Source organism: Diceros bicornis, chromosome 15, assembly GCF_020826845.1.
Source record: "Diceros bicornis minor isolate mBicDic1 chromosome 15, mDicBic1.mat.cur, whole genome shotgun sequence".
In the NCBI taxonomy this organism is placed as follows: domain Eukaryota; kingdom Metazoa; phylum Chordata; class Mammalia; order Perissodactyla; family Rhinocerotidae; genus Diceros; species Diceros bicornis.
In genome coordinates, this window is record NC_080754.1 from 66,124,530 (window position 1) to 66,146,698 (window position 22,169).

Consider the following 22,169-nt stretch of genomic DNA (forward strand, 5'->3'; position numbering starts at 1 on the left):
GAGCTGATGTCTAGAAACCCTAAGATTAAGATATAGACATAACCACCTGAAATATGAGGTAGAAAATGAGACTTGCCACAAATGGCAGACAGTGTAAAGGAGACTCCGAGAAGAGAGAAAGAGATGACTTCTAGCTGCAGAAGGTGAATTTGGGGATGGGTAGTATAAGATTTTGGAGAGGAGGTGACATTGGTGCTGCATCTTACATGGTTTTGACCTACAGAGACAGGAAAAGAGAATACCTGGTAGAGGGCATAGCGAAGGGGAAGGGACCACATCTCTAAAGGAGGGGCTTGGCAGCTGCCTCAGGTGTTCCTTTATCGAAGCAAAGGCTGCAGGAAGGAAAGGAGTGGGAAATAAAGATGAAAAGGAAGATGAGACTATACCCAAAAGGTCCGTTGAAAATTCATAGTTGGATAAACTTACAATGAAAATTGTTAAGGGAAATTTCAGACATTTGGGCCATATTCACAATCTTTTAGGCAGTTATTCCATGCCATTTAACGTTGGAAGCAGGATGCTGGGTAGACGGACCACAGCCCTGCTCAGGGACTAATGGCCAGCTCAGAGTCAGTGCCATAGTCCTGTCGCCCAGTAACTAGAAAATCACCGGCAGGATGCTAAGCAAGATCAAGCACCTCACACTCCATTCCGGTTCACAGAGAACATTCAGAAGGAGGTATTAACAACCAATTGCTCCTTGTAATGAAAGGGAGGCAAGAGTATATACCAGTTTCAAGCTAAAATAACGGAGTGTAAAAATGTTTCAAAATTCTTATTTTGTAAGATGAAATAATTTCATGGTGTATGATTTTTCTGCCAATGTGAGCCTTTGGCCTGTGCATCAGCCTACTGACAAATATATTCTAACTTCAACAATCTGACCATTTAAAAAAGCATGAGTGAGAAAGAAATTCATTCAGCAGATATAATTGGAATTCTAATTTCAGATCTTCTAGGCCTCACTAAATATGTCTCATAATATTTATGGTGTGACTTTTATATCTCCAGCAATAAAGAGAAAATTTGTTACGAGAAATTAACTGATAAATTGTTATAAAGCAGAATTTAAATATACAAGGTTGTCATTGATAAATAATATTGTATATCCATTTTGTGTTTCAGAACCCAAGATACACTTATTTTCCCAAGCATATACCATTAGTGTATTGATGAGTATTAGATGGCTTAATTCATGTATAAAGAATGTAATGTAATGAAGGAAGGGAATTTATTTTTTGTTTGCAGAAATGCATACAAAAATAGCTGGTCTGTCACATTATTACCTAAACCATTATTAATGGGTTACCAAAAGTGGCCCCAAAAGTGACAGAAATGAAAGCTTTATTTTCTCAGAAGAATCTTGTATTCATGGTCTAGAATAGAGCCCAGCTCAGCTCTCAGCCTTTTCCTCACGGCTGGCCTCTTACCGCCTCTGCAGCTGCGGGAGGGAAGCGCAGGGCCTCCGCAAGCCTCCCTCTGACCGGCCTGGGAGCTGCCGGTCCGCGCTGTCCCCTAGACTTGGGTTCACCAGCCTGGGCTCCCAGTTTCAGCGCTGCCACTAATTTGCACCGTGATTCAGGTGTTCTAACCTCTCTTACCTGGAAAAAAGGATAATAATAACTTCAGCCCGTCTCACAGGAACATGGCAAGGATAAAACAAAGCAATGTGTGTGGAAGTGCTTTGACAAGCTGGAAGCCCAGGCACAAATGCAGAGGTTATTATTTTCATAAGGGCCTGAAAGTCCTCAACCTTTTGTTTCCAACTTCAAGCATGGGAGAAAGATTCTCTTTCCTTATGCGTCTAATTTGAACAAAACATACAAACCATTTCACTTTGACTTTTCTCCTACTTCAAGCATTTCTTGAAGACGCCTTTTGTCGGCAAGCTGCCAGCTCATAGAGTTGACAGGAAATCCGAACTCTACTCCAAGTCAGGGATGTGGAGGTGGACAGAACAGGAAACATTTCTGGAACTTTCTGGTCTCCAAGGGGAAACCGAGCAGGCCTGCAGAGGTAACCGTCGTCAAACAAGCTGTTACAGACCCCGACAGAGAACCAGGTTTGGTTTAAAACTGAACAAAGGTGGAGTGGCTTCACTCTACGTAGCTAAACTAATCTAGGAGAGAGTCTCAACTGCTGAGGCAGAAATTTACCGGTTTTGCCCCAAGCATGAGAAATGACCTGTGAAGGGTCTTCCCGCCCTAGGAACTTTGTCCCCATGAAGCTTCGTCTGCTGGGAACACACCCTTCCTCTTCACCTTGTCCTTTCTTAAGGAATTCTTTCTTAGGGAGGTCTTTCCAGCTGACCCCCCCATGCCACCCCCCAGATCATGTCCACTGTAAAAACTCAGAGCACCCTGTACTTCTCCTTCATAATCGCTGATCATTGTTTGGATTAGTGATTTATTAATCTGACTGATTAGTGTCTGTTGTTCTCTCTCCTCTCCTCCAATAAGCTCCTTGAGTACAGGGAATGATTTAATTTCATAGTATCCCCCCAACAGAGCAGAATGCCTAGCTCAGAGTGGGCCCTTGTTAAATATTTATTAAATGAGGGATGAAAGAAATATGATCTGAAAACAACTTCAAAGCAGATTATTTCAGATCACAAATTATTTCTAGGTAGGCACATTTATGCAAATATATGCTATTTACAATAAAATCCTTAATTTACTAATGCTCAGGGAGGACATATTGCAAATGAAGGGAAATCAAAAAATGAGGATGTTAAAAAATCAATTTTAATAGCAAGTTAGTAGTTAGGAAATATGCTGCACCCCCGAATGAGGGGTTTTATGGACTGGATGGTTTACAAGGTCCCAGCTGCCTATATTTAGACATTTTGAAGAAGGGACGTGCAAAGGGCTGTGCTATTTCTTCCCAGACTTGAAGGCACCAGCTCACAGTGGGCAGACATCAGGGGGAAGGTCCCTCTGGACCAGGTGACACGTGATAGAACAGAAAGCTGCATGATGGGCCCACCCAGTGCTTCTCAAGCCATCAGGACACTCCCAGAGCACAGGTAACACAGCAGCCCGTGGGGTTGCATTTGGTTTACTTCCTTCTCTTCTGAAAGTTAAAAGTGTGGCTAATTTGGCATTCAGTCATATATGTGTAAATAAATGAGGAAGACAAATTTTCAGAAAATATTATCCTAGCACTACAGCAAGATAAAGCAGTTAATGTTCTTAATTTTTATCAAGCTATACTCCAAGAGACCATGCCTTTTGGATACAAGTTGGTCCCCATCCCCCTTCATCGGTTTTTTTTCTCTTGCACACACTTATTTACACACAATTTGGTGACAATTTTCAACAAAATAAGGTTTCTTTTTAATTTTTATATTGTCATCTTCCTTTATCTTTCAATTATTCTATGGAACATATAATTAAATTCCATCTTCCTAAGTGTCTTGAATTTATGACTTTCTGGGAGCTAAGTCTGCCCCATTCATTTGTGTGTTAAACATAAAGAATAAAGATGCTGTGTAATGAAGATCATGTCTTTTCTCGGGCTTTTAAAGCTATAGCGTTTCTTTTCTTTCCTTCAAAAGGTCGTACACAATAAATTACACTGCAAATACAAATGAATTAAGTGAGACTGAGAGATCAGAGAAGAAACTAAGAAGAGCCAGTTTCTGGAGAGGGTCTTTAACGGATGATGCTTTGGGGCTATCAATTTGGAAAGAAAAAAATCCAATAAAAATCCATTCCATACTTATTTTGCAGACCTCATCCTTTTCTTTGTTTTCATATACGTAACTCTGCCAATGTTTTATTTTATGTAAGACCTATGTTGTTCTTCTACTGTGTCCTAATATTCTGCAAATACATTCTCACTCCTTAAAGGCAGAGGAAAATTAAACAATTTAAATGCTGTTTGTTTAGTAATTTCAAAACACCAGTCAGCAGGGCACTCTCACCTGCAGATCATTACCAGCACAGCTCCCCTTTACCTTTGCCACTGCTCCCACTACCGCTGGCAGCAATCCTAAAAGATCAGGTAATAAAAACCCAAAGTGGCTTTTTTTCCAACCTCATACTCAAAGCCCGTCTCAACTGTGAAGTGCCTTCATCCTTGAGACTGTTTGAAACTCACTAATTTTATCTTTCCTCTGGGAAAGCAGGAACAAGTCCTGATCAGAGAGGAGGCTGCCGCCTTTCCCTCTGTGGACTCTCTCCTCCCCTCCATTCAGTGGCAGCTGCAGGCCCACCTGGGCTTACTCCATGGTGGGAGGAGTCATCTTTTTCTCACTAATGGTGAGCGTCTAGCAGAGTTCTTTGAATATAGAAAATGTTCAGTGTAAATCTGGCAAAAGAATGGGTGAATAAAAGAATAATACAATTTTCATTGTTTTAAAATGAATCATTTCCATCCCATTATCTTACCACAGTTTGAAACCCTTTGTTAAATAGGCTTCACACACAAGGTTTAAGGCCTCCCCACAGAGAAATAGGCCATGACACAGGGAAATGTTGTGGCTTGAGGGGAACTCAGAAAGAAGGACTTGTACTCAACCAAGTTTCACATGAACTGTCCTGTCCTGACACTTAGGAGCTTCTCCATGAGGAGAAGGGATTGTTTTGGAATGTGAGGCAAAGTAAGATGTTCCCAACAGCAGAAATATTTAAAAGTGTTTTCACTTAGGCAGAGTAATGTCCTGTCTAAATAAAGCCACCACCCTAACCTTGATCCATCCAGCTATTAGGGAGATATTGTGACTCACTCTTTGTTTTTCTCTGACCCAGAGTTGAATCTTGGTTGTCTCTCCGTTTTTAATTTTGCTTTTACTTTTTCTCTCAATAACTATGGGATGTCCCGTTGGGTTTCCCTACAGGGACCCTAGTGTTTAAGGGGTGAAGGATGAATGAATCCTAATCCTAAAAAGACGATTGTCTGTTTCAGTCTGCCTTAACAAAACCGCAGGCTCCTGGCTTCTCCGAGGTGCTGCTCTAAGGGGCTGCTTAAGGCTCCCACCCAGCTACTGTGCCTGCGGTCGGGGGCCACGGTACCTGCCACCCCTCCCCTGTGCGCTGAGGGGCTCCCCCAGGAAGTGGTGACTTCGAGGAAACGACTCTGCCCCGTGTGCTAAGTGGGAGCACAGACTCCTTTTAAAGGCAAACTTTGCAAACAAGAATGACCTTGAAAAAGACCCTTTAGTTGCAGATCAATGCTCAAGAACGACTCCCCTTTGACATTTCACAGATGTGTTATTTACGCTGGAGGAGAGACCTTCTACCCCGAAAGCCAAATCCCTGCTCTGTGCCTTGAATGCAGTGGGGGCTTGTCAGATGAGCTGTTGGGGAAACACGCGCCCCCTCTCCTCTTTGTCCAATTCGAGTCACTTTGGCAGAGGGCTCCCCTGCCCCTCTGGGGATACTTCCGTGGTGCCGTGACCTCAGCCTCTCCGGGGAATTCTCTGTTTGTTCTGGAGGTCTCCTGGGGGTGCCGGCTTCACACGCCCCTGCGTCTGCCTGAAAGCACAACCATCTGGCGGTCCCCACAAGCCAAGCTTTGGGGCGGCTACGGGGCTGCGCTAGCCATTAATGGCCATCATCCATCTTTTATCAGAAAGATCGCAGGAAGGAAGGTAAGCGAATCCCATCGCAAGACAATTTCAATAACATTTCTGGGGAAATCCAATCACTTAAGACGGAGACACCTAGGCTAGCAAGAGCCCCTGCCTGTGTGGCGGGGGAGAGTGCGACGGCTGAATTAATCAAGATCGGGGGGCTCCGGGGCTGGCGCGGAGCGTTAACCCTTCCAAGCCCGAGAGGTAACAGGGCCGATGGAAGGGCGCGGCCGGCCGAGGCCAAAATGCCCACGGCAGCCCCGCGCAGGCTGCCTCCGCCCTCTCGGGCGGCTCTGGACGCCCTGCGCCTGACCCGGCGGCTGGGCGCGCGGGGTTAAGGTCAGAGGCTCGGGGAGCTGCTCGGGCTGCGAGGAGCGGCCGCCTCCCGCAGCCTCGGCGCGCCTCGGGCTCCTCCTTCCGCCCGAGCGTGGCCGAGTGAGGACTGCTCCGGCCGCAGGCAGACGAGGCGCGGGAGGCGGCGCGCGGGACCCGAGCGGGGCGCGCGGACAGACGGACCCCCAAGCCCCCGCCTCGGCCATTAGCGACGGTCTGCGCGGGCCATGTGGGGAGCTGGGGTCACAGCCGAGGGCCTGCCGCTGCTGCTGCTGCTGGCGCTGGTGGCGCCCTCGCGGGGCGGCGGGGGCTGCGCGGAGCTGGCGTGCGGGGAGCGGGAGCGCTGTTGCGACGCGGCCAACGCCACGGCCGCGCGCTGCTGCAAGCTGCCGCTGCACGCCTTCCTCGACAACGTGGGCTGGTTCGTCCGCAAGCTCTCCGGGCTGCTCATCCTGCTGGTGCTCTTCGCCATCGGCTACTTCCTGCAGCGCATCATCTGCCCCAGCCCGCGCCGGTACCCGCGCGGGCAGGCGCGGCCGGGGCCGCCGGGGGCCGCGGGGCCGCGCGACGACGACGACGACTCGCCCGCGCTCCTGCGCGACGAGGCGGCCGCCGGCTCTCAGGACTCGCTGCTGGACAGTGGCGGCGGGGGCCTGGGCCGGGGCGACGGCGGGCGCTCAGCCCCCTCCTGCGCCTCGGAGCACGAGCTGCGCGTAGTCCCGCCGGTCCTCCTGCAGCTGCCCAGCTACGAGGAGGTCAAGACCCTGCCGACCTACGAGGAGTCCATGCGGCTGCAGCAGCCAAGCCCCGGGGAGGTCGTGCTGCCCGCGTCAGCGCTCGGCCGCCCGCAAGGCGGCGGCGCCGGGGAGTCCGACGGCGGCGAGGGCTGCTTCCCGCTCATCTGAGCGCCCGGGGACCCTCGAGGACACGCCGACAGAACGGGCTGGGGCTGCGGGGGGACGCAGCGGCCGGGGTGGCCGCGGCCGCTACCAACTGCCTCGGACCCCGCCTGGCACCCCGGCCTAATCGCCGGGCGACCGGCTTGGGGTCATGCCCACCCCGCTCTCCCCCTGGATCTTAAGTTTCCCTGCGTGTCGTTCGGTTCAAGGAGACGTTAGTCGCGCGGCGGGGGCGACAGCTGCGGATGCGCCCGGAGCCCAGTTCGAAGGCCGTCCGGCCGTCCGCGTCGCCTCAAGATTCTGTTCACCCGTAAGTGCCTGCTTCCCGAATCAGAGCACACGTGAGCCCCTCAGTGCGTCAGGAGAAGGGCAGCATCCTTTAGGGATGAGGGGAAAGGGACGCAGTTCCTCTCCTCTCCCTCTCGCCTGGACTGGTCGCGGTCTCCCAGGACGCGCGCAGGGCGCGGAGCCGGAGGCGGCGTGCTGCGAGGAGCCTGCGCGCGGTCTGGGAGAGCAGCGCCTGGGCATGGTCGAAGCCCTCCCTAGCGGAGACCCCAGAACACCCTCCGTGTCTTCCTGGCCAGGCGTAGTCACAGGTAACGGCGCACAGGATGGTGAGGATGCCCCTGATACCGCTTAATTGCTGTACCTGTTCAAGATACAGCAATTACGGATATCCAGGACCGTATTCGTAGTAAGGTACAGTTGGACTTTTGATTTTTCAACAACTGAGAAGATATTTATATTTATTTGTATTTTATTTTTATATTTTTACGATGTATTGCACGCATCAGAAGTGCATTTCTGCAATTAATGACAAGATGATCGTCTTACCACCTTTTTTAGGCCTTAATCAGGAAATTGCCCACACTCTGTCATTATTGTTTAATAAATTGTTGGAGATTATTTCATTTACAATGGAAAAAAAAAGGCATGGTCAAACAGGTAAACGTGAGAGAAAAAACATGAAGGATACCTTATTTTCACTATTTGAGAAGAATATATTTTATTTTTAGTACTGTCGCATAATACATAACTTTTTATAATAACTGTACATTATGTAGTCTAGGTCTTAACCGTATCATTCCCCACATAGTTACTGTAAACATGATTGATACGTGTATGCCATCCCTTGAAGTCTAACGTTGCGCACTTCCCCTCCATGTTTCATTTGGAATACGTCCCCATGATACAGAACATAAGAACCTGTGACTTGTAACTTTTGTTTAAGCCATACTTGTGCAGTAACGTACTACAGAAGAATTCAGTCAACCTATCTTAAGAAAAAAATGTCATTGTATCAGTTCCAATATTCTATGAAATGTTCTTTAAGCAAATGGTAATATAAAATAATATATTAAAATGCATTAGGTATAACATACATGTGCATATTGTCTATGTACAATATACACATTGTATACCATATAATTATTACAGTTTATGATTATCATCAAAGGAAAAGAAGGAAAACAAAAAAGGTTTTTCTGCTTGGGGAAGGATGACTGTTGTGTTAAGAAAGATTACGCACATGGACCTCACACATGTCTCTAGAAACATCGTTCTTGTGATTGAAAAAGTCTGACAATCCTGAGAAATTTTAAAATGTCTGAATTGTAATAAAGAGAATGGTTTACTCTAAACTTCTAAAAGCTAATGACCCTGTCATTAAAGAAAAATCATTTGAAGTGTATTAAAACATAGAAAAACATTAAATCTTTGTGCAAATTCTATCAGACGTGTGACTATATGTTAGTGTATTAAAATATGAAATGTGTATCTTTGTCATTTAAAAGCAATTTTAAGCTGTGAATTGGCAAAAGCATCAAGAGTTGAGACATCATTTGAGAATGGTACAAGATTTAATGAAATCACATTATATTGAATAATCACATATATTAATGTTACTCAAACACTGTAAATTTTTGTTACATGTGGCTATCAGTACCACCCACCATTGAAACAAACTGGAAAGTTGCCATATTATTTTAAATGATTTATCCTTTGACAATACACTGTTGTAGACACTTCTTAAAATTCACTCATAGATGGGGGCCGGGCCTGTGGGGTAGTGCTTAAGTTTGCACATCCCGCTTTGGCAGCCCGAGGTTCCCAGGTTCGGATCCCAGACGCAGAACTACCCCACTCATCAAGCCACGCTGTGGCAGCATCCCACATATGAAATAGAGGAAGATGGGCACAGATGTTAGCCCAGGGCTAATCTTCCTCAGCAAAAAAAGAGGAGGATTGGCTCTGAGGATTAACTCAGAGCCAGTCTTCCTCACAAAAAAAATAAAATATATTAACTCATTGCTGAAACATCAACATAAATATCCAAATGCCAGTATATGAAGTATATCCTATATTTTGTTACTACCAACGATTTTAACTTTACAACCAAATGTTTTAAAAATACATTTATGGATCAAATATGTATCTCTTGTATCAACTATGGAATGTTTCCCGTATTATAAATATGACACCAATTGTGCAATAAGGTTCTACTGAATTTTAAAATTACAAGTTTCCCACTTGTTTTTTCCCTACACATAACACAAGCTTTTATTCAATCCCCCAGTTCAATAAAAATGAATTTGACTCTACTTTGATTTTTTTTTTTGCAGTTCATTGATTTACCAAGCACAATTTTGTTCAGGCATAATTTTGTGGGAAAAAATTCTTAAAAACTATTTTTATTAATGATAAAGGAACATGTCTCATAGTAATACATGTATAACAAACATACCATGTTAATGCACAGAGAACCTATGTGTTTCATAATGCTAGAATACCTGGATAGAAACATATTTAAAACACTAAGAGCGGTATCTGGTGTTTAGTTTTACAGATTTCACCTGGAAGTTATTATTACGTAGATAGAACTAGTAGAAAATAGAAATGTAGAAAATAGTTTTTAATATAGAAAAACAGTTATTCTCTCACTTGAAAATAATTCATGATGAGATACCGATTTTGCTTTTTTTTAATATTTTTCTATATATAGTTGTAGGACACAGATTTATGTGTGTGTGTATATATGTGTGTGTGTACATATATATATATATTCATATTCTCTGACTGATACTTTTTGCAAGGTTGTTAAATACAGGCATGTCTTAACCAAACCTACCTAGGACTACCAGGCTCTCTAGTACTAAGTTTTAGCTCCTGGTTTTCAGTTATCAAAGTAATTCACATACTAAAACATTTCAAACATATTTTATTTTCAGTGACCTCTCATGAGTAGGGAAATAATGGTCCTGGATATGGTAAGATGGTAAGAATCCATCTGGAATGTGAGAAAACATGACTGATTTTCTAAATCACTAATTTATGGACTCACCAGTTGCTTAAAAGCAATTTGTTATTGGTGTTCAATATCATAACCAAGGGGCAAATGTCTTCTTGAGATAGAATGATAGTTTTAAGAAGCCACATTCTGCAAATGTGAATGTGCTTCAGCCATGGACAATGGCATGGGCAATTATGCCAAAGGGCATGAGGTGTACTACATAAGGAAAAAAGGCTGAAGGGAATAGTAAGGAAATGGCTTCAACAGTTTAAAAGGCAATATGCTAAGTACCTTAATGTTGTACTTTATGTATTCTAATGTACTATGTGTACTTGTTTCTCTCAAGTGAAATTAGTAAAGGAAACAATTCAGAGCTGAAATTGGTATGTTATAAACATGAATATGGTGTTCAGATTTATACAATATTCTGCATTGACTTCTGTAAAAATTTCATGAATCATAATAAATTTGGATTTCCAGATTGAGAGGAACAATGAGTTCTTTTACTTTTAGCAGCCTAGCATTAGCCATTTCTGCAAAAGTGTAAGTTGCAGACAACTGATCAGTAATAGAGTACTTGGCGAGTTTGTGTCTGACCTCACTAGTTTACAATTCACTTTTTCATTCTCCTTTCATCCATTGGTGAAAAGGCAAATAACTGATAGGCTAACAGAAGATATTTTATCAACCAAAGAATGAATCAGCAACCAGCTAATTGCACGAAATTAGGACTTCCTTTCTTCCATAGGGATGGAAAGGATGTCTTAATTCTTTTATTTTGCCTATAAAATAATCAAATGTCAAATAAAGCCACTTTGATTATATTTAAATACAGATAGAGGGGCTGGCCCGGTGCATAGTGGTTAAGTTTGCACATTCCACTTCTGCAGCCCGGGTTCGCTGGTTCGGATCCTGGGGCACAGACCTACTCACTGCTCATCAAGCCATGCTGAGGCACCGTCCCCCATAGAAGAGCTACAAGTCCACATCTGTGACGGGTTCGCTGGTTCGGATCCTGGGGCACAGACCTACTCACTGCTCATCAAGCCATGCTGAGGCACCGTGCCCCATAGAAGAGCTACAACTCCACATCTGTGATACACAACTATGTACCGGGGCTTTCGGGAGAAAAAACAGGAAGATGGGTAACAGATGTTAGCCTTGGGCCAATCTTCCTCAAAAAAAAAAATTTGCTTAATTAAAAACAGAGATTTCCATTAAAAAAATACAGATAGAACCTAATTTTATTTATTTATTTTCTTTTACATACAGAATTCATTTTAATTTTATGGCAAAAATTATACTACGGAGAATATTTATGCTTATGTTCTTATCCTCTGCCCATTTTTGGATCAGGTTGTTTGTCTGCCTTTTCCTTCGGCATCGTAAACTATCTCTTGATACCTGTGAGGTTTTTACCTTTTCCATGTTTCCACTTGGGAGATATGGAGTTCTTGTTGCCTTTGCTCTCTGGTTGTATTGCTTGCTTTGGTGTTTTCATAAGCTCTTTGAGGCCTGTCAGATCTTTTTCCACGGAGTCTGCATTTTCCTCAGGTGTCCCCAGCAGTCTCTTGAGTATTCTTAGACTTTTCTACTGGTTCTGCTTTGTGCTTTGGAGTGGTCCTAAGCTTTTTGTGGACATTATCCTCATTTTTCTGTTCCTCTGGTTCTTTTGGTGTTTACAGGAGCTCTCTGATAGCCGCCAGGTCTTCCACGGGTCCTGGTTTTATTTTCAGTGTCCGCAGCATCCCTGTGAGGATTCTCAGCACTTTTGCTGAGTCTGGTTTGGCACACTGCTAAGCTTTATGTGGATATTATCCCCATGTATTTGTTCCTGGTTCTTTCGGTGTCTGTGGGAGCTCTCTGATACTCGCTGCGTCCTCCACAGGCTCTGCCTTTTCCGCAGGTGTTTGCAGCAGCCTCCTGAGGAGCCTTAGAGCCTCCACAGCTTCCAGATTCTGCTTGGAGTGCTCCCAAGCTTTTTGTGGACATCTACTTTTATTGTAATAAACATCTGTAATATGTTTACAGTTAATAATTTCATCAGTTAATTCCTGAGATTTGTAGTACTGTGTTTGAGTTCTGGCAATTCACTTTGATAAGTTAAATAGCATAATGCTATTCTAGCATACTCTGATTTATAATTTGGTAGCAATTTATATTTTAGCCTTTCTTCCAAAGAATAAAATATAAACATGTGCACAACTTTAGATATAAACCTGGCAGTTGCTGTGGGGGGTGACACTTTTCATTTGCTATCACTATTAATAATAACTATAACTCATTGAATGCTCACATACGCCAGGCACTGTGCTGGGCATTGTACATATATTATCTCATTTAAAATTCACAATAGGATCAGCTATGGATTATTAATCCCATTTTACAGATGAGAAAAGTGCACCCCAGAGAGGTTGAGTATGTGCCCCGAGTGGCATGGCTGACAAGTAGAAGATGCAGGAGAAAGATCCAGCCTGTCTGACTCCAGAACTGGTACTCTTAACCACTCACCTTCTCAATGTGCAATTAATCTCACCTCACAGAACAGCTTATCATTCCAGCTGTGGCTGTAGCTGCAGAGCATCACATTAGCATTGCTTTTATTTTTTCACAAGCGAAATAAGGTAGCTATTATTTGTTATTTGCTGTTTAAAGGAAACATTATTTAAAATACAGTAGAATCTGGGCCAGGAATCTTTAATGATTCAAAAATTACTTGTGGGGGGCCGGCCCCGTGGCTTAGCGGTTAAGTGCTCGAGCTCCGCTGCTGGCGGCCCAGGTTCGGATCCCGGGCACGCACTGATGCGTCGCTTCTCTGGCCATGCTGAGGCCGCGTCCCACATACAGCAACTAGAAGGATGTGCAACTACGACATACAACTATCTACTGGGGCTTTGGGGGGAAAAATACATAAATAAAATCTTTAAAAAAAAAATTACTCGTGGGAATGCAGAACTGTTTCACAGATAAAACCTGAAATGGTCGACATACACGGCTCAGATGCTGGTCCCTCCATTTCCTCAGCCCCTCCTTCCGTGCCAGGTGTGCCTCCTCCTGGTCTGACTTTATTAACTTTAAAAATTGAAAAACTTTTTTTTAAATAGCTGGTAAATCTTGTCCAATATTTTCCAAAAAAAACCAAAATGGTTTTTGTATGCTCAGCGTAAAAATGAGAACCATAGATTCTAACATTACAACTAAATACCCAATGCCAGTTAATATCAAAGCAAGGACAAAAATAGCTTCCTCAATTAAGATTCTGGTGCTACTCCTGCGGTGAGACATGATTGTTCGTGAGACTTCATGTAGACTAACACAGTGGTTAGAGCTGGGCTGCCTGGTGAATCTCCAGACTCTGGATGTACCGGTTATGTGATTGTAAGCAAGTTGCTTAACTTCTCTAAGCCCATTTTCTCATCTGTAAAGCGGGGAGCGTGCCTACCTCAGATAGTTGTAATGAATACTGAGATAAGGTATAGAAAGCACTTGACGCTGTGCCTGGGACTTAAGAATGTATTTCAAGTGCCAGTATACACATATTGGTTGACAGTGTGTTTTTGGTGTGAAATTCAGATAAAGGTGTGGACATTCAAAAACTTTTCCAGTTAATCATGGGCATTAATGATTTGAATTAAGAATAGAAACACTTTTATGAAAAACAAAAATTAACTTTACTTAAAGAAAAATCTGTCAACTAGTCTTTTTTTTTTTTTTGGTGAGGAAGACCAGCCCTGAGCTAACATCCAATGCCAATCCTCCTCTTTTTTGCTGAGGAAGATTGGCCCTGCACTAACACCCATGCCCATCTTCCTCTACTTTATATGGGATGCCACCACAGCATGGCCTGACAAGCGGTGCGTCGGAGCACAGCCAGGATCTGAACCTGTGAACCCCAGGCCGCCGCCAAAGTGCAGTGCATGCACTTAACTGCTGTGCCACCAGGCCAGCCCCCTGTCAACTGGTCTTAATGAGGATTTTGGCTGAGGTGATATGTTGTGGGTGAAAAGCTGGGTAGGAAAAGAGGAACAGGGTTGGGGCAGGCAAGGAAGGACTAGGAGTGACAGACTAAGTAAAACAGGCCAGGTGAGAGCATGGGTGTCTAGATGTCAAGGAGCAAGTGCAGTGGGAGAAGGGGAAGAAGAACTAGAAAGACCCATCGTTGGAGTGGGAGATCAGGATCCTGGAGGTGAGACTCCATCGACAGAGAAGCTGTGGGTGAGGACAAGGGTGAGCAGTGTCCTGGAGAGTGGACCTCAGGACTGCAGCAGTAGAGGAGGGTATGGTTGCTGGGGGAAGGAAGTGAAGGCAGCTGTAGAGGAGGCAAGTCCAGCAGTGAGGACAAATGCCTGGGCCAACCGACACTGAAGCCACCTCAGATGTGGTGCAGCTAAGTCTGATATAAAGATATTTCTAGAACATTTCTGATTTCAAACCTGAAGAAGAGACGGCCAAGGGAAAATAACTGTCATTAAATATTTAAAAGGCAAACTTATAGAAATGGAATTAATCTTATTTTACAGGGCTCCAGAAGATAGAACTTAAGGGTAAAAAAAAAAAATCAAACTACAGATACATCAATTATCTCATCCGTCCACCCACTCACCCATGCACCTACTCTTCTAGTCACCAGCCACACTGAAACAGATTTGAGGTCTTTTACAAAAAGGACACACAAAACAAGACCCCTGGAAAGTAAATGAAGAAACCAAGGCAAAGGGGAAACGCAAAGTTGGAAAATAAGGCCATACCTTGGTTCTAAGCTTTATAGCAGGAAATACAAAGAAAAAGCAGATCAGTTAAAGGATTCAGTGTTTGCAAGTAAAAACCAGACCAGCTGCTCGAGAGAAGCACAAATCTTCCTGGTACTGAGATCTGGAAGGAGCTTCTCCTGTGAATTCTCATAAAGAAGACACTGTAATGTCAAGAAAAACATATTCCACCGTTTTTACACTAAATATGTTCCATAGGGCTTCTGAAAATGAGATTCTAAATATAGGCCAATGGCATAACATTGTAGCTCATGACAGTTTTTCCAGGGGTCTAAATAATGTAGGTCAGGAACTCACATCCTGATGCTTTGGTCCAACCCCAAACAGGTCATATTCTAGAGGGATGGGTGACTACATAACTTTCAAATTATTCCCCATAAATGTTATTTCTCTCAAGCATTTTTAAAGCCATTTTTGTTCCTTTTTTAAATTACAAAAGTGATATTTAAACACACACACTGACCCTAAAGACTCCAGCAAAAAACCATTAGAACTAATACATGAATTCAGTAAAATTGCAGGACATAAAATCAATATACAAAAATCAGTTGCATTTCTATACACTAAAACACAATCAGAAAGAGAAATTAAGAAAACAATCCCGTTTACAATTGCATCAAAAAGAATAAAATACCTAGGAATAAATTTAACCAAAGAAGTAAAAGATCTGTACACTGAAAATGATGACATTGATGAAAGAAATTGAAGGGGACACAAATAAATGAAAAGATATTTCATGCTCATTGATTGGAAGAGTTAATATTGTTAAAATGTCTGTACTACCCAAAGCAATCCACAGATTCAATGCAAGCCCTGTCAAAATTCCCATGGCATTTTTCGTAGAAATAGAATAAATAATCCTAAAATTTGGATGGAATCACAAAAGAACTGAATAGCCAAAGCAATCTTGAGAAAGAAGGACGAAGCTGGGGGCATCACACTTGCTGATTTCAAACTACGTTACAAAGCTATAATAATCAAAATAGTATGGTATTGACATAAAAACAGACACACAGATCAGTGGGACAGAATAGAGAGCCCAGAAATAAACCCACACATATATGGTCAATTAATTTACAACAAAGGAGCCAAAAATATACGCTGGGGAAAGAATAGTCTCTTCAATAAATGGTGCTGGGAAAACTGGCAGCCACATGCAAAAGAATGAAACTGGATCCCTATCTTAAACCATACAGAAAAATCAACTCAAAATGGATTGAAGATTTGAACGTAAGACTTGCAACCATAAAACTCCTAGAAGAAAACACAGGTGATAAGCCCTTTGACATCAGTCTTGGTGATGAGTTTTTGGATTTAACACCAAAAGCAAAGGCAACAAAACCAAAAATAAACAAGCGAGACTACGTCAAACTAAAAAGCTTCTACACAGCAAAGGAAACCATCAACAAAACGAAAAAGCAACCTTCTGAATGGGAAAAAATATTGGCAAATCGTATATCACTGATAAGGAGTTAATATCTAAAATATATAAAGAACTCATACAAGTCAATAGAAAAAAAACAATTCTATTTAAAAAATGGGCAGAGGAACTGAATAGACATTTTTCTAATGAAGACATACAGATGGGCAACAGGTACATGCAAAGGTGCTCAACATCACTAATCATCAGGGAGATGCAAACTAAAACCACCATGAGATGTCACCTCATGCCTGTCAGAATGGCTATCTTCCAAAAGACAAGAAATAACAAGTGTTGGAGAGGATGTAGAGAGAAGGGAACCCTTGTAGACCATCGGTGGGAATGTAAATTGGTGCAGCCACTATGGAAAACAGTATGGTTCCTGAAAAAATTAAAAATAGAACTACCATATGATCTGGCAATTCCACTTCTGAGTATTTATCCAACGGAAACGAAATCACTATCTCGAAAAATGATCTGCACTCCTGTGTTCAGTGCAGCAGCATTTACAATAGCTAAGACATGGAAACAACCTAAGTGTTCATCAATGGATGAATGGATAAAGAAGATGTGATATATATATATACAATGGAATATTATTTAGCCATAAAAAAGATGGAAATCCTGCCATTTCTTACAACATGGATGGACCTCGAGGGCATTATGCTAAGTGAAATAAGTCAGACAGAGAAAGACAAATACTATATGATTTCACTTACATGTGGAATCTAACAAAGTCAAACTCATAGATACAGAGAACAGATTGGTGGTTGCCAGAGGTGGATGGGGTGAGGGGCAAAGTGGGTGAAGGCGGTCAAAGGGTACAAACTTCCAGTTATAAGATGGATAAGTCCTGGGGATGGAACATACCGCATGGAGACTATAGTTAACAATACTGTATTGCATATTTGAAAGTTGCTAGGAGAGTAGATCTTAAAAGCCCTCATCACAAGAAATAAATTTTTGTAACTGTGTGGTGAATGGATGTTAACTATATTTATTGTGGTGATCATTTCTCAATATATACGTATATCAAATCATTATATTGTACATATGAAACTAACATGATGTTATATGTCAATTATATCTCAGTTTCAAAAAAAAGCACTTCCCAAGAAGCAGCGGGCAGTATAGATTCTGGGACCAGGCTGTCGAGGCTCATGACCCCAGAACCACTGCTTGCACGGGGCTGTGATTCAGCTGAATTGCTTAACCTCTCTGTGCCTCCATTTCTTCTTCTGAAAAGGAAGCCAGAAGTAGTACATCAGAGGGTAAGTCTCTTAGATAGAGCCTGGCACCCAGTCAAGACTATACATGAGGTGGTGGCCATGTTACTGCACATGGATGTGAGAGAGGAAAGGTCAAGGCTGACTTTGAGGCCATAAAGAAGGTTTCTGTTTTGAGCTCTGAGGAGCCCCTCAATTCCAGAATGGTCAGAAGCAGACCTTTAGTACTTATCGAAAGCCTTAAAATGTACCGACACTTGATTCAGCAGCTTCCCCCCTGCAAATCCGCCCCCTGGAAAGAATGGAGGTCCTGTGCAAAGATGTGTTGACAGAGGTGCTGTGGAAGCACTGCTCTGACGGTGAAGAGTTGAAAACCACCCAGTCACCCAACAGCAGGATTAAATACATGCTGCTCCAGAATTTGCATTTCCTTAATGGTTGAGATGTTGAACATCTTTTGATGTACATAATTTGCCACCTGTAGATCCTCTTTGGTAAAATGTCTGTTTATGTCTCTTGCCCATTTTCTAATTGGATCGTGTGGTTTTTACTGTTCAGATTTGATAGTTCTTTATATATTCTAGTGCAAGTCCTTTGTCAGATATGTGGTTTGCATATTTTCTCCCCCTCAGTCACTTTCTAAGAGTCAGTATTTGTTTTTATCAAAGTTATACCTGCACATATTTAAATGAGCGAATGGTTCAATGAGGCTTGTTGTGAAAAACAGTGGAGCTGGGCTTCTCAGTCCCCCACCCAGAAGCACCACTTTCAGCTCTTTTGGTATTTACTGCCACACCACCAAATAACATGTTTATTATTTTCTAATTTTTCATTTTTGTTTTTTGGCATTATCTATTGCCTTTCCACTACGAAAAATGAAGATTTAGCTCTTCTTTACCCTTCCATTCATCCCCATCCAACATATGCACCCCAGTTCCTCCAAACAAATCTACAATCCCATATCCATAATTCTAAATCCCCCAATTTTTTTCATAATTGACCCAAACTGAACTCGTTTGGCAGCAAAACCTGATGAGAAAGTACTTCTCATCTTTATTCACATTGCTTAATGTAAATATTCATGTGCTGCACTGCAGAGATATTGATATGTTTGATTAGGGAGTGAGAGCTGAGACTCTTCTGGGGATGTTCTGTAATAAACGTTCTATGCACTGTGTATTACCAAAAAATGTCAAACATCTGCTGTATTTCTTTCTTTTTTTTTTTTTGAGGAAGAATCTCCCTGAGCTAACATCTGTGCCCATCTTCCTCTATTTTGTACGTGGGATGCCACCACAGCATGGCTTGATGAGAGGTGTAGGTCTGCGCCTGGGCTCCGAACCCATGACCCGGGCTGCCTAAGCGGAGTGTGCAGTACCTTAACCACTCGGCCATGGGGCCGGCCCCTCCACTGTGCTTCTTAAATTTGAATTCTGAAACATATTTGGCCCAAAAGTTTCAGATATGGGATTGTGGACCTGAATAATTATAATTTGGTTAGATAAATATTCAGTGTTTACATTATTATGACTATGTGAATAAATTCTATGCACAGGTAAGCCATGTTATGTATGATGATTACTATTATTGTCAAAACCAGGCAGAATTACTTTTATAGACTAGCCCATTTTAAATTAGGTTAAAGAGGGATAACGTAAGCTCATGGAATAGGAATTCTCTTTGGTGATTTTCCTGCCGGTGATTTGGCAGAGCTTTGCATTGAGCGTTACCTCCTTGGAGGCTTGCTCAGACTGCATCTTCTTGGCAACACTGGCCCATGACAGCCCATGTAAACTCATATCTCCCCTCGTTTTCCTGTCTCCTCTGTGCTTTGTTATCTGATGTAATATACTCATTAACATCTGAAATACTATATTTGTTGCTTATTTTTTTATGGTCTGTCTCCTTTCCATTAAAATATCAGCTTCACCAGAGGGCAGGATAGTTCTCTGCTCTACTCGCCACCATGTCTGTCACCTGCAACAGTGCCCAGGCCACAGCGGGTCCTCAAGAGCAATTAGTTTAAGAAATGAATTGTGCTATTTGAAGTGTAGGTACTCATCAAGAATGAGGAAAAAAGGTTCTATTCCAGGAAGACAAGTGCCACAAAAAGGAATTTTGTTGACTTTTAATTATATATTTTTAAATTATTACTGCTTTTCTGACAATTTTGACTGAATAATGTTACTAGACTTAGAAGATAAAAATTTTAGTTTCATTGCAAATACTATCTAGTATTTTCTAAGTCAAGGACAAATTCATTATAGTTCTGAATCCATTAATATAATCCTTTTTAAGATTACATTTTGTGACACAAACGGCCATTCAGAACAGGTAGCAGGTAGCGGGAAAAAAAAATTACATTTTGTGCAGTTCGTGGTGCATATTTGCAGCTACCTTAAAAACACAGAAAATGAAGAGAAATTAATATTATGATAGTGGTAGATATCAAAAGGCAGGGAGAAAAACACAGAAATTGGCAGTAGATTCTACTATTATAGATATATAAAAATTCTAATGTAATCCTCTAGGACTTTATAAATATTACTTAATCTCTATGAGATTACTTTCTAGCATTTAATGTTAAACATATGGAGTGTCTTGGCTTGCAAAGTCTAGTTTATTTATTTATTTTTATTTCATTATTTTTTTTTGGCGAGGAAGATTGGCTCTGAGCTAACATCTGTTACCAGTCTTCCTCTGTATTTTGTATATGGGACGCTGCCATAGCATGGCTTGATGAGTGGTGTGTAGGTTTGCCCCCGGGATCCAAACCAACGAACTCTGGGCTGCCGAAGCAGAGCATGTGAACTTAACCACTAGGCCACCAGGGTGGCCCCGCAAACTCTAGTTTATTAATTTCTTGTAGAAATAAACGTCATTTGTCATTAGCTAAACGAATGACCTCTCTGGTACAGCCCTAGTTGACTTGAGAACAAGAAAATATACTTTAGGTAGATGTTTTATTGCTTCTGGAGTGAGTAATTTTAAACTCTATTTTGGTGATATACTCCCAAAATGGAGATAAACTTACAGCCACTTTATACTTGCCTTATTTCCATAGAACTATAAAGTGTTTTTCCAATTAAAAATCTTAATGTGAATGTTGCTTTACAGTAGAAGATTATTAGAGTAGAAGAGCATTGTAGATAATCTAGAACAACTGGAAACATCTGAAAAGTTGAATTGCTCTAAATTGTTTTGAAACATCCTGCTTTAGAAACATTTAAAGACTTATGCCTAGTGCATGGTAAGCATGTGGCGGCCAGGCAGTGATGTCCAGCAGCTCAAGCCAAGCTGTAGGGACAGACTAGCTTTAGGGTAAAGCAGGCAGAAAGAAAAATGACTTTGTTAGAGGCTATAGAAGGTGAAAATCTCATAAATTTTCTCACCTAAAGGTCGTCTACCACTGAGCAGGAGATACTGAAGATACACAGGCTGTGGGCAAGGAGAAGGTACTGACGGGTCTTTCAAAAAGAGGTGTTCCATCACCTTCTCTTTGGCTTCTGCAGATAGTGTTTAAAGAAATCCTGACAAGTGATTGTGCCACAATACTATCTGCAGATCAACAAATCTGGAGATAAAATAAAATATTCAGAACAAACAAAAATCCATATGCTTTTATTACCGCACATTACCTTTTATGCTGTGTACATTGTAAATTCTGATTTTTTTGGTGTAAGAATTTACAAGGAAAATATGTGTGAGGTATTTATCTAAACAGGATTTATGTAACATACTTTATTTTCAGGAAGATATATATTTTCTATATGTACAAAATGACAGATATTTGAAGACATTCTTCACTTGATATTCATGGTAACGGTTTACTATAGTAAGCCATTTTCTAAAATGTGTTTGCTTTAAAACTTCTTTATTTCTTATCATAAATTATGTTCCATATTGCATACCATACTCTGTGCCAAAACATTTTTGGGGGATCATCATGCCCCAGAAATATCACTAATCTGTAACAGGGCCAGGTCTTAGGCATTCTGTATAAACAATCCTCTCTATTTGATATGTTCCTGAAATATACAAAATATTTATACTTACATACAAAAGCACTAAATTATACCAAACCATATTCTTTATTATATCCCAATATAACTTTCCCAATCATACGGAATATATATTTACATGTTCTTTTGTCTTACACTTTAAAAAATATCTATTATAGAAGCTTTCAGTTGGTTTAACACTAATAATTTTATATCAAACCATCCCAAAATGTATAAAATTGCCCTAACTCCAGGTAGTGTCACAGTGAATTGAATTGTGGGATATCTCGTTAGTACCAGAGAATTGTTGTTAGAATGTATCTGTTGTCAAGAAATGTGGGATTTCTAGAATAGCCCTGACTCATGGAAACACATTTGGGAAGAGGAAGGATGAAAGAGCCGGGGTGAGGAACCTTTGGTTTCTAAGTGGCCACCCAGTCGCTCAAGAAACTGCAGCTGTGCTGCATTTACTGAAGTGAGAAGTTATCAAGGAATTTAGAAATGGTAGGAGACTCACCTTCCAAGGAGATAGTTCATTGGCCATGTAAGGAAACTCAAAATAATAAGAAATATCTAAACATACAATCCCTTGGCTATTATTATCTGTAATTGCTAAAATGAGAGTAAAAGAGAATGCTAGGGTGGATCATGACCCTG

General features: G+C 41.8%; 1 protein-coding gene across 1 annotated transcript; it reads left to right on the forward strand.

Moving 5' to 3' along the window:
- The first annotated feature begins 6,092 nt into the window (after positions 1-6,092).
- Positions 6,093-6,868, forward strand: C15H3orf80 (chromosome 15 C3orf80 homolog). Its single transcript, XM_058556479.1, has one exon. The coding sequence runs from the start codon at positions 6,136-6,138 to the stop codon at positions 6,811-6,813; it is 678 nt and encodes a 225-aa protein (XP_058412462.1). The 5' UTR covers positions 6,093-6,135; the 3' UTR covers positions 6,814-6,868.
- The last annotated feature ends 15,301 nt before the right edge of the window (positions 6,869-22,169 follow it).

What these genes read in the sequence shown, in the direction of transcription:
- C15H3orf80 (XM_058556479.1), top strand. Translation starts at nt 6,136, where the DNA reads ATGTGGGGAGCTGGGGTCACAGCCGAGGGCCTGCCGCTGCTGCTGCTG.